General features: G+C 38.2%; 1 protein-coding gene across 1 annotated transcript; it reads left to right on the top strand.

Moving 5' to 3' along the window:
• Positions 1-6,375: 6,375 nt before the first annotated feature.
• Positions 6,376-7,281, top strand: LOC149052775 (uncharacterized). Its single transcript, XM_089181713.1, has one exon. It carries the CDS (start codon positions 6,376-6,378, stop codon positions 7,279-7,281), a length of 906 nt encoding a protein of 301 aa, XP_089037839.1.
• Positions 7,282-14,019: the final 6,738 nt, after the last annotated feature.

Raw genomic sequence — 14,019 nt, 5'->3', positions numbered from 1 at the left:
AGGAGATTACGGGAAAACGGAGAAAAATTAACACTGCCTTCATTTGCGGATTTTTGCCTATCTGAGAACACAAGAAAAAGAAAGAGCAAAAGAAATAAAGGAGATATATAAATAAGGTTGTACTCATAAGTGAATCGAAGGATAAAAAATGATTCGCCATCTGCGACCCACCTTTTCCAAAAGTCAAGTTAGTCAATAATGCATTCGAGGCTATGAACATGAAAAATGAAACAAACTTTATGCCTGCTTCAAAGTAACGGTTTTCCGTTTCTACCCCACGCGTATGGCGCAAGTATTAAGTTGATCACAAGCTCCTAGCAGTGGATTAAGCTTCCAAAATTGACCTGTTTTTATGAAAGAAACCATACCATGAAAGTCAATCAAAACATAAAAAACAATTCAAAATTCTTGGGGCTATCAAGCCTATGTGGAAAGTAATAGAAATGTCGCAGATAGATGTTACCCGCTTCCCTCGATGGAGAGAAGTGGGTCTCACAGGAATATCTTTACAAGTTAACATACTTATTAGACATTGAAATTAGTCCTTAGAACAACATTGTAAAAATTTCGATCTATTTCTTTAGAACGTCTACTTGACGGCAAAAAACCCCCAGGAAAAGCAGATATTTAGACGTTAAGTTCTCTTGATTAAATTTGACAGATGAAGAATATTTTCGCCATATTTATCCAGCATATTTTTTAATTCATTCCTATCGAAAGATAAACACCTTGGAAAACTTATCATGCTTTTAATATTTGTCGTATGGCAAGTTTTCTAATAATAGACATATAATAGAAAGAAAAGTCATGTTCCCGTTTAAGTCCACTTTCATTTGTCAGTGTTTGGAGTTAAAATACGCAGACGTGTTATTTTCATCAAACTTTGCTCCTAAAATTGTCTGAGAGAGTTGATAATCAACCCTAATATAAAGCTCTTTAGCGCACGGATATCTATCTCCACTAGGTGTTCTTAAACTACCCATAGAAAAACGAATGTCCATTCAAAAATGTTGGTTTTAGATGTGAAGTGACGACGACTCGACCTCGACAAAAACTCAGAAGAAATAATATATTCTTATTGAGCGAGGAAAAAAATACGATTTTTGACAAGTTGGCTAATTAACATTTACAAGCTGCTGCTTATCCTCATCTTATATAAAACAAAAATCCCGATGATTGTTGAAACCCTTTGTTTATCTGCTAAGTCCAATAACCAAAAGGGCAAGAAAGATTCAAACATAAAGTTTCCAAACTATATCCGATGAATAATCCTTTCTAATACATCAAACATTTTGGACGGAGTTGAAACTTCAGCGACCTTTTGGTAATTTTTGTGGTAAACCGAGCAACATATTGTTTACCGGAGCTTTCGTGTTGCATAGAAGATAGGTTCGGTTAGTAATCCCCGAGTATTGATAATCTGCTTTCGTTGAAAAACCCTACGTTAGTTTGTTTTCAAAATCGTACCATATCCTTATTTGAGAGTGAAGCCAACCTTTTTCTTTTGGTATGTAGAATTAAAGGAGCCGCGGGTAAATATCCTTTTCGTAAAGAATATGGATTTTCCAGGGAAAGTATTACTCAAATAACCCATCAAAGTTTTCGATATAATCAACTCTTACCTCTCAAGATGCAAAGCTCTTTAGTCCCTTACTGTTTTCGAGGTAAAAGTGCTTTCTTTTATAACAATAGGGTAGCTATGGTTACCATAGACACACCTGGTTTCAAGCCAAAACGATGATTAACTTTAGAAAAGAACTTCCTTGTTCTCTCTACAATGTCACTGAACCATGACATTAATTAAACAATAGTTACCACGATCACGATCTCAAATTTTGCAATAAGCGTAAGTTTCGGCTGGTAACGTTGACAAATTATCATTATGAAATATCATATTCGGTCTACAGTAGCTTTTAAACGATGTTTAAGAAGATTTCCCTTAAGTTCTCAAATAATCCAGTGTTTATCTAAGGAAACTCCACCGTGTGAAAAAAAAGGATCGCTAATGAAAACTAATACGGAAAGGATGTCTTTGACAAGGAAATATTGCCAGCCTCGAGAAACGTTAAGCTTTCCGTTGCATAAGCTATTCACAAAAGCTCTAAACATACAATAACACTCCTATGTTTGCATCAATCAAAAGGGTCCCAATTACAGAGTATGGAACTTCTTTAAAATAAGTGGGGGCCGAGTAGATTTTTACGGGCAGGGAAAACTGTATTTTTTTTCTTTTTTCCTTAAGAAATGTTGCACTTTTTTGTGGTTTTGAAAGTTAGTTCTCTAATTAAGAAAAGACTTTAATCAACCTGTCGTGTAATTTTAGTTTGAAAAGTAACTTGCTCTGGCCTCGAGAAAGTCTTCCAGCAAATACTGACGATTCGTGTTTGAATTTATCTATCAAAGTTTATGCAGCTCCATCTTGCGCGAAAGCCACAATGACCATAATTCACGGACATCAAGACATGCAATACAAACGATGTGCTCGAACCTCTGGGGCTTCAAAGCCACAGTACAAATTCAAGTTGACAATGAGGACAAACAGATTAAACAAAATGCGATGTAAATTTACGCCGATATGCCAAATCCTTAAATTTTGTTTGCTTAATATATACATTTTCCCCTATTATTTCACATAGTAAATGTTTTGTTCAAGAAAATAAAACTTAGGGATAATGATCTTGTTTCTTTCAAGTGATCTTGTTTATTTCAAGTAGCTGAAGAAGTTTTCTCGCCAAATGTTTGTAATACCCACATTTGGAAGCTCGGTAAATTTCATTTTCGTTTTATTTCAACTTCACAGAAATAGAAGTTAAGGCTGGATATCAAATCTTACCATGGGGTGAAAGTGATACTCAAGTTTTTCATGCAATAAGTACAGTCATTCCTACCTTCCAAGATCCAACGTTCTTTGGTGCCCAACACTAGACTAATTTAGCCAAACGCGTTTTCTTTTATTACTGTATGGCAGCTATGGTTACGATAGATGAAAGCCAAGATGAACATTAATATTAGAAACGAACTTCCCTCTTCCTGTTTGGGCTCTTTGCACAAAAAGCTAAATTAGTGAAATAATACGCGGCGAAGAATTTAAGTTAGTGCAACGGATTGACTGAAGTAATGCGTCTTTTCATGTGGCAAACAATAGCGCCGTATCCATTCGGCTGTTGGTTGCAAACAATCAAAATGGATTTTTTTTCTCTTGGTATCACTTCCGGTTCTAACAAATTACAAGATTCCGGGCTTTATTTTCTTGTTATCTATTAGGTAATATAGGAATTTGCATCAACTTTAAACTCTTTGAAAAATGTAGCAACACAGATCTTAGGGCGAGTACCTTACTGTACCACCCACCTCACTACATCGAGCGAAATGTTTTCCCGTTTGGCCCTCCTACTTACTCTAAACAATACATGTGCGCAATAATTTAAGGATGGCTTTCCTATTTGAAAACCCTATGTAGTTAGTCATTTTGTCTTCCCCCGCATTCATTAACGTCCAAATTAATTAATGATGAGTTCTAATAACCTCTTTGCCATAATTTGAACGGAATTCAAACGAGCTGCATTTAAGTCTAAGTTGAGGTATAGGACAAAACGATTTGTGAAAAGAAATCTTTGTAAATACAGAAAAAAACAGCCGTAGTTTTTGGCAAGTTGGATGATTCAAATGCAAATTTTTTTCATTAACTTTATTTTTCTTTACTGTAAACTGAACCCAAACAGCGGGCTTCGTTATTTTATTAAATCCTCTCTCATTGCCTTATGGGATTTCCCGTCGCTTCCAGTTTCAAAATTTGTGACGTGCTTGGAACCGCCAGCTCTGACATTTATAATTTGGTATTTTCCTCTATTTACGATAGCGATAGAACTATAATTTCTACAACGGGTGTCATTATAACATAAACAAATATCGCTGAGAAAAGGTTCAAGAAGTAAACCCGTTGTAGGAAAATAAAAATTGTGGAGAATCATCATGTTTATTTCAGTAGCTGAAGATGTTTCCTCGCCAAATGTTTGTGATACCCACATTTGGAAGCTCAGTGAATTTAATTTTCGTTTTATTTCAACTACACAGAAATAGAAGAGTTAAGGTGGATATCATTTCTTATCATGGGTGACGGTCAAACTCAAGTTTTCCATGCATTAAGTACAGTCATCTCTTACCTTCTACCTTGAGCCAAATGTGTTTTCTTTTATCACTGTCTGGTATCTACGGTTACGATATAGACTGTTGGTTTCAAGCTACGATGATCATTAATATTAGAAATAACCTTCCCTCTTCTTCTTTGGGCTCTTTGCCCAAAAACTTAAATTGATAAAATAATACGCGGTGAAGAATTTAACCAAATGCAACGGATTGACTGGAGTAATGCGTTATGGACTGTAAAATGTTATTATTAATTTCTTGAAAGTGTCGCCCGTCACGTCAGGTGAAAGAGGCATTATAATTATAGATCGTTTTTTTAGTAATTCATACCAAACAAACGCAATGCAGGTGAATTTAAGAGAACAAAAACACGGACCCCAATAAGAATTCAAGGCAAGTCCTGTAAAAATGGTTTTGAGAATCACACAAACACAGAAAAAGAGGAGAATTCACCACTAAGTACTTCTTGGCTCGATGAATTTTACTTAATCGATTACAGTCTATCAATATAGTTAATCTATGATAATGAGACTGGAAAGACAGAATTTTTTTTTGTAATCCAAAATTTTCTAAAACGTGTTTAGTTAAACACAAGCCCACTAGAGACTGGGGCTGCACACTGCGGCAGACCCGACGACCCAACATACACAAGGGTAGTTGGGATTCAAATATAGAAACTTCTTTACATAGTGTAGAGCCAGTAAAATCATTGTGTTTTCGCTAAAAAATTTGGGTTAAAATGGCCGCGAGCTAAAGTTGTACTTGTAAGGCTTGAAATTTTGAGGACTTTTTTACTCCGACCGATTTATTAATAAATTTTTCATAATGAGACATACACGCTGGGGGTGTATTGTGGGATTATAAAGGACCTCTCTGCGTCTCTGCTATGATTTGTGACTCCTGCAGTCTTGACCGCTCAACACGGAAAGTATGTTCAATCGAGAGTTAAGAAATTTATTTCACTATCATTTACTCTCCAAAAATACATTTTCAATTTCTTTAACTATCAAATAAATTATCAAAAGATGTAAAGCAGTGTGCTGATTAAAATTTCCTCGATTGACCGATCGGAAACCTTAAAGAGGTTGGCAAATTAATGATGAATTTTTCTCCTGAGAAATGTAAAAAATTAGAAAAAAAGTTTCAAACTTTGCCATTAGCATGTTTTTCAATAGTAGCAGAGTATGTTGGGTTATTTTTCATTTCATCTGAATGCTCCATACAAAGCTCCTTTCTTCTTTTCTGCAAAATTTTAGTATATGTAGGTTTCGCTGTGGTAAACAATAGCGCCGTATCAATTCGGCTGTCGATTGCAACTTATCAATTTTTTTTTCTTAGTATCATGTCCGGTTCTAGCAAATTGCTAGATTCCGATTCCAGGCTTTATTTTCCTGTTATCTATGGGGTAATATCGTAATTTGCATCAACTCTAAATTCTGTGAAAAATGTAGCAACACAGATCTTAGGGTGAGTGCCAAACTGCCGCCCGAACCTAACCGCTGTGGACTATAGCCTTCTCCGAGTGCGAGAGAGCGTACCCATATTTGTATATTCACCAAGACGCATCCAGCGAGCCTGGGCTAACTGTGACTTTATCGTTTATTTCTTCTTTGGTTGATAAATCTCTGAATATGACTTGAACGTCTACCACAAAATACCTGGGGTCTTCTGCAGTCGTCATGGCGACCGGTCGAGCACTGCCGAGCTCGCTGAAATATTTTGTGTTCTCGCTCATAGCGGCTTTAATGATACGGGAGAAAGTCGAAAAACACGGACCAGCTCATTTGGGAAAAAACGAGGAAGGAAAAGAACATCTGGCCGCTTTAATACCACTGAAGATGAGCTTGAGCTTGAGAACTCGAGCGGGTTGCGGCAAAATGTATTTATCGTTCAGAATTCTATATACAGCGAAGGATACGAGGACCCTACAGCTTAGCCGAATTGTCTTAGGTGGCGATGTACATACAAATCCAGGGCCTTCAAGTAAGAGAATGCCGAAAAACCCGTGTAAGGAGTGCGAGAAAACTGTTCGGTCAAACCAAGAGGCCTTGTTGTGTGTTCATTGTAACACTTGGTCGCATGTTAAATGTATAGGCTGAATTCAAGTCGTACAAGGTTTGCCCTGAAATACAATGGACCTGCTCTCTATGCTTGCTTCTATTTAGCCAAGAAGAATGCTTAAAAAATTGTCTACAAGAAGAATTAAAAAAAAAAAAATGATTGGACGTAATGAAACCCTGCATAAGGGAATCCCCTGAGAGAGTAATCGTTGAGGAAAGGAAAAGGAATTCAAGCGGAGCCCTTATTGTTCATCTAAACATCAATAGTATACAAAATAAATTTGAAGAACTAAAAACATTGAACAATTCCCTTAGAGCACATATTATAGTAATATCTGAAACAAAAGTGGATAGTTCCTATCCCAACAGTCAATTTAACCTCCCAGGATACCACATGTATAGAAAAGACAGAAAAAAGGGTGGGAGCGGACTGTTAGCATACTTCTCTTCAGCTCTGCCTTCTAAGAAGCGGGCCCTGCCAAAGACCTACAAGACCCTTGAGGCAATTGCTGTCGAGGTGAAGATAGGAAGCAATCATTTGTTAGTTCTGTCAATCTACAGGCCCCCAAAACAGAAAATGAAGGGAAACGAGTCCAGCCTCCAGGATCTTAAAAGTGTTGAGGAGGAGCTTAACCACATCTGTCAGTGGGCGTGTTTCCAAAAGCAGTCTGTCATCATTTTAGGTGACCTTAATCTGGACAGATTGAGATTGGATCGTGCTGAGGGGAAACTTCTGAAGGACCTGGAAGAAGTCAATAATCTACAGTGCATGATAACTGAACCCACTCGAATTACAGCTGACTCGGAGTCACTTTTGGACGTTATTCTAACCAACAGTCCTGAACTGTTCAAGAAATGTGGGGTTTATCAGCCAGAAATGAGTGACCACCATATGGTGTTTGGAGAAATGATGGAGAAAATCCACAAACACAAGACTCGCACTACTACTTTCCGGCAGACAAAAAGTACTGATTTCGAACAGCTTAACCGGCACTTGGAGGCTGCCCCCTGGCATGTAGGAGAGATTTTTTGTAATGTGGACGATAATAATAATAATAATAATGACAATCTTTAATGAGAAAACTTTTTCACTAAAAAGTGGTTTACAAAAAGGACCTCGAAAATTAAAAATTAAAAATTTACAATGAATAAAAATGCTAAAAGATGCTACTAAAAACTAATGTATCTTATGTGTAATACAAAACTTAAATCAATGAATTAAAAATCTGACGCTTCAAAATATTTACATTATCAGAGGCTCGTATAGTTTTGTCCAGCGAGTTAAAATCACTTACAGCATGATAGCCTCTTTGTTTGCCCCAGTTTCTTTTAACGGATGGAATTTTGAGGTTTGCTTTATTTCTTGTGTTGTAACTATGCTGTTCTTGCTGAGTGACTAATGTTAGTTCGTGATGCGTGAGACCATTAAGACATTTATATACATGTACGCATCGGCGCTGGAAGCGCCTTTTTTCTAGTGTTAACCACTTCAGTGTAGTTAACGCATCAGACGCAGAGGAATACAGTGGTCGATCTAATATTATTTTAGCCGCCTTATTTTGAAGCACTTGCAAACTAGACATTAAAGTTACATTATGTTTGTCTCCCCAAACTAAATCAGCATACTCGAATAAGGGCATAACAAGGCTTTTATAAAAAAAGGATGCGCGCCTTAAACGGTAACAAATGCTTAATGCGTCTAAGTAGGCCAAGCCTTTGATTAACTTTCCCTGCCATGTATTCGACATGATTTGTCCACGAAAAATCAGACGATATTAAGATTCCAAGATATTTAAAACAAGTAACATTGTTTATACAATGATCAAAGATTGAAACAGTTAGAGCTATTTTCCTCTGTAACTTCTTGTTACTGCCTATAAGCATGCATTTGATTTTGGCCTGATTCAGTGTTAACTTATGTTCATTCAGCCATTTCGCCACAGCCAGGAGGTCTTGGTTGAGCTTTTCAGTCAGCTCCTGAGAGGAAGTCCCATAGCAGTAGATCACCGTGTCATCTGCATAAAGTGATGCTTGACAGGCATCTAGAACGCTTGGCAAATCGTTAATGTAGATGACAAATAGCAGAGGACCCAGAATACTTCCCTGAGGGACCCCATGGGTAACTGGCAATTCATCAGACAACTCATTCCCACAACATGTACGCTGTTTCCTGTCAGTAATGTAAGAGCGGAACCACTGAAGCGAGTTCTCACATAAACCAATTTTGGAGAGCTTGCGTAACAAAATCCGATGGTCCACAGTGTCGAAAGCCTTGGTTAAATCCAAAAACACGGCCCCACACAGTTTACCTTGTTCCATGTTCAATAAGACTTCATCAGCAAATGATGTCAAAGCAGATTCAGTAGAGAGCCCCTTCCTAAATCCAAACTGTTTCCTTGTGAGAAGGTTGTTAATAACCAAGTGCTGGTACAGCTGGGAATGCACGGCTTTCTCGAGAATTTTACTGAGTGTCGGTAAAATAGAGATAGGTCGATAGTTCGATGCATTTGACCGGTCGCCTGATTTAAACAAGGCTGTAATTTTTGAGCATTTCCACAATTTAGGAAATTTACCAGTAAGAATCGATCGATTCAACAGCTTAGTGATGGAGGGAGTGATTGTATTTGCAGAGCTCTTGAGTAGTCTAGCACTAATTTTGTCCAAACCAATTGCTTTATTTGTCTTCAAAGAGGTAAGCTGCTGAAGCACAAACGATTCCTCTAGTTCAGTTAACTGGAACTGAGACAACGGTTGTTCTAAAACCAAGTTGTAATTCGACCAGGTAGTCGTTATTTTGTCAGCTAGGCGCTTGCCTATGGATGCAAAGAAGCTATTCAAAGCAACAGCAATGGATTTGGCAGTGGTGTGCTGAATGCCATCGGAAATGATGCACTGAACCTTTTCTGAGGATGAATTACGATTGCATGCTTCGTTTATAGCTTTCCACATTTTGCCGTGATCTCCTCTGGCTTCCTCGATCATTTCGCAGTAATATTTCGACTTAGCAGATTTTACTAAGCGGTTTACTTTGTTCCTCAGTTTCCTGTAAGTGTTCCAGTGCTTTTCTGAGTTCGATTTACGTGCTTTACGATGATACCAGTCTCGATCTCTCATTGATTCGCTAATTTTGCTATTCATCCAAGGAATAGGTGTTCCCTTCACACGTCGTCGTTTGACAGGTGCATGATCGTCTGCAACTTCTGAAAACAGTTTGTTCCAAGTTAATAAAGCGTCATCGATATTGTTTTCATTGTCAACGACGTGCCAAGGAACATTCCTAAGATCTTCGTTAAATGAATTCGCATCGAAATTCTTGTAAGAGCGATACTCAAACATTCTTGGATGTGCTTTTGTGTGCACACCAGTCTTTAGAATGCAAAACACCAGGTAATGGTCGCTCAATGGAAACGGAACAACACCAGATTTAACAATGCGATGTTCATTATTGACAAAAATCAGGTCAATCAAGGTCCGTGAGGTGTCAGATATTCGAGTAGGCTCTTTTATCAGCTGTGTGAAGTCAAAAGCGCGCGAGAAGTTGAGAAGTAGTTGTTTGTCTTTCTTGGGCAATTTTGAATTTTGCGTTTAGATCTCCTAAAATGACCACATCCGATTTTTCAAGATCAACAGCAGGCATACTATCTCGCAGAGACGAAATAAAAGTGCGGAGATCGGCATCTGGTGCTCTATAAGCGCAACATAATAACGTTGGCTTACATTTATCTCGAATTAACTCAATCCATAAACATTCCTGTCCACCAGTATTGATATCATTCCGCAAACGAAACGCCAAATCTTCTCTTACATACATAGCAACTCCGCCATATCCCTCTTTATTGCCAGTGCGATCTAACCTTATGCACACAAATCCAGGGAGTTTTATTTCAGCATCACTTGTTGAGGAATCCAGCCAAGTCTCGGACAGAGTTAGCACGTCAAAAGTTTTGTTGTTAATTCCCTCAAGACGCAGAGAGTCGGTTTTGTTTGCGAGACTTCGTATATTCAAGTGAGCAATCTTGAGACCTCTAGTGGACTTGATATCAGCAAATGTCTGGTAGCCGGGATTAATCTCAATGTCACCAGCAAGAGCAATAAGAGTCAAAGCAAAACAGGCACGATGAAAAAGCTTACAAAGCATAACACTCTTCAGTCGTCCATTAGACTCTTGCCTCCGGGTCGGTTCGTTTCGATGAAATGAAGCACCAGCAACTTCAGCCCTGCAATTCATCTGGGAAACAAAATACGTCTCTCTATCGTTAAGCAAAGTGTTCTCATATACATCTGAGAACATGAAGAACTCCAAAGTGATGTAAATACAGAGAAACACAGATAAATTTGCGGAGAGCTTGAAGCCGCGTCCGAACGCCATGATGCCAAGCAGGATTTTACCGCAAAGTAAAGAGACTCTTCTCAAGTCTTACACCAAACGTTTGAAAGATGACGTGAAGTCGATTCTGGATAACTTTACTGAAATCGTTAAATCTTAAAAAGTAGGTATATGGATAAAAGTACAACGATTACTTGAAGTGTTTACTTGGAGGCTGGCTAATTTATGGAAATCGATGGTCGCTGAATCAACATCAATAAACAGGAACAATCTGTGTTTTGTACTGGCAAAAAGTCCATCTTTACTTGAGATTCACGACCGATCTGCACAGTTCAACACGCTTTGATAGGCAAACGATCAATATGATTATTGGAAGGGACTGTTTGAGAGCGTTGTGGATCAACACGCACCCACTAAAAAGAAACGAGTCAGGGAGAAGGATATACCCTATATGACTCCAGAATGGAAGCAAGCCATTAGAGATAAGAAAAAATTTGCAGTTCAATTTGCAAAGGATCGCTCTCTTGAAAACTTTGAGCTCAAACGAAAATACAGGAACATTGCAACACGGGAACGTAGAAAGGCAATAAAGGCCTACTGGTATAGAAAATCGGAAGAGCTGAAATCTAAGCCCAGCGAGTTTTTTAACACATTCAGGCCATTCATCAGTACAAAGACAAAAGACACTAATGCTATATGTTTGAAATCTGAAGATGGCGAGGTCGAGAAAGACCAAACTGTGGTGGCTGAACTCCTAGCAGGCCATTTTAATACGGTGGCAGCGAATATAGGGGGCAACCATATCACCAGCCTAACCGAGAATGATCATGGGAACCACAGTAGTGTCAAGGCTATTAAAAGCAGTTACAAGGGGAATAAATTTGATTTCAAAGAATTTAACAAAGAGGAAGTGCAGTGTGCTCTTAAAAATCTCAATGTAAGAAAGTCGTACGGGTGGGATGTGACAGCACCACCAAAACTCTTTAAGGGAGTGGCTGAAGGAATCGCACCATCCCTGACTAGACTTTTTTACGCATCTTTCGTGCTCTCCAACTTCCCGCGTCCTTCATATCTCGATGAACGCACGCTGACGTATCAACCAATTGTTAATTTTACAACATTCCGGAATTTGAAGCTTACAACACAGCTATTGTGGAAGAAATAGATCATAATTATATAACCTGTTATAATAAAGTTCGGATATAACGCGCGCTGTCATTGGTTGAAAGAGCGTACTCTATGAGAGTGTAGAGCATAGAGCTGAGCTAAAGCTGTCACGCCATCTGCCAATTGTACTATGTTCGAGCTTTTCCGGGACTTCTTTTTAGCTTTTTTCTGATAATTGAAAGTGAAATTTCGGAACTGAAGCGAGCCGGCAAGTAGCAACAGAAGAATCAAACAAAGATTTGCAAATATACCTGGCGCCGTAATTTACGTTTTTTAAACGTGAGCAGATACGAAAATCCTCAAAGGAAAAACAAAATAAACATTCCAGTTTTAAAGATTTTCACGCTCAGTTAGATAGCAAATTTACGCACGGTAATAAAAATCAAATACAGCTAAAACTCGTATAGTTTATAAAGTTCAGTGTTCAAAAACAAAACAGAATAAAACAGAAATGATGACAAATTTAACCAAACTGGCATAATTGTTAAAATTCATACTAATCATGACGGTGTCTGAGCGAATATGATCATGCTGAAGTTCATCGCAGCTCGCTCATCATGGCGATCTGCGGTCATCACAGTAAAGCAAGCCTCAGAAACTAAATCGGCCACCCTTCGAGTGAAAAAATAAGAGCTTGCTCTGATATCCTTTTCGATACGATGAGTGGAAAGTCACATCAGTCACTGCAGCCGAGTTTTGCGGCGCTGACATCACGAGCGATCTTCATGTTCCGGTGAATTCGGCTGTCGTTCATTCAAAAAACACTCGCCTTGAACAGTTTGTTTTCTACCTTGTCATGTGAAAAAACTCGCGTGTTTTTATGAGCCATAATTCGGCTGAAGTTCACTGAACATTTCATTTCAAGATTCTGTATTTGAGACTTAAAAACTTCAGGCAAAAGTGCTAAATTCGACTTGCCGAACTGTTTTAGTTTGTAAACTATCGTAGAATGTGAACTTTGATGGTTTTTGAACTTTGATGTTTTGACACTTTTGACAGCTTTAGTCTTGTACAGCCAATCAGATTATTTGAACGATTCTAACAGGGATTCTGATTGGCTTATTGTAGCGTGCTTTATGAGAGTATAGAGCATGCTGACGACACTGTTGTTCGCTTTGGAAATAAAGTTTGTTTTGAAAATTGAAAGTAATGCTTGGGTAATTTAACGGATTCTTTATTATAAAACAAATAGAGAAGCCTTGAATGTGCTCTGTTCTGTTATAAAGCACGCAGGAAGCGGCTAGAGCACTCAAGAAGTGGGAAGAAACACTCGACTACGTCTCGTGTTTCTCCTTACACTTCTTTCGTGCTCTAGCCGCTTCCTGCGTGCTTTATAACAGAACAGAGCACAGTCAAGGCTTCTCTATTTGTTAAATAGAATGTTGTAGTTTCCCATCCTATGTCATTAGAAAGTTTGAGTACCAATGTCACAGTGACTAAGAATTCTAGAAACTATGTACAGTCTATCCACAACACACCTAACACGATTCTAAAATCCTTGTACATGATGATGCTAACGAAAGGATAAGCGAACATAGTAAACAAATTGCGTATAGTCACGGACCGCCGTGACTCATCGTGGAAGGCTTTTAGACAGAATAACAACTACATGCAGAGAAGGCATAGGTATTAACAGTTGCTTTAGTTTCTGCTATGGCAGATAAGCTAACACTCTCCTTTGGACTAACGACCTGAGTAAACATTAAGGGTTCAAAATGTTTTGTAATAAGCGAAATGCAAAGCTCAAAGTTTTGCTTAAAACTTACTTAGTGAAGCTCTTCGATAGGAATAGATAGAGATGATAATTGTTAATATTATTTGGAAGCTAACTAATGCCCATAGTTGTAGACCTTTGCTTGGGGGGGGGGGGGGAGAAGAGGGAGTCTATTCTAATACGCGGGTTAAAAACAATTGTTCAGTCGCCTCTGATGATGATTTCGCTGAGGTTATAGAAGCGTCAGTCTTTATTACTGACTCATACCTTCAGTAAAAACTTCTCAGGAGTACTCATGGAAGATCAAAGTACACGGTCCAAAGGTACTCTTGTGTTCCAACTACTGACTGTTTAACATTAATCATAAAAAGTGGATCATGTGAAATTTTTAAAGTCCCTGTCATACATTATAGTACATGTGCCAATGACTCGATTTGTGAATCCTTTCAATGTGCAAAATAACTTGCTTATAGCATTCTGTCTGTGCCACAATAGCGAAGAAAACAACCAGGTACCTTTAATTTTGTAGGTTGTATATAAAGTAGGATCCGTATTCTTTCACACGTATGTTAATTGATTTCTTGCAACAATTTTGACCTCCGGTA

The sequence above is a fragment of the Pocillopora damicornis genome, chromosome 1, assembly GCF_964200805.1.
Source record: "Pocillopora damicornis chromosome 1, jaPocDami1.2, whole genome shotgun sequence".
In the NCBI taxonomy this organism is placed as follows: Eukaryota; Metazoa; Cnidaria; class Anthozoa; order Scleractinia; family Pocilloporidae; genus Pocillopora; species Pocillopora damicornis.
Note: the sequence above shows the minus strand (reverse complement) of the source record. Positions and strands in the feature narration are given on the sequence as shown.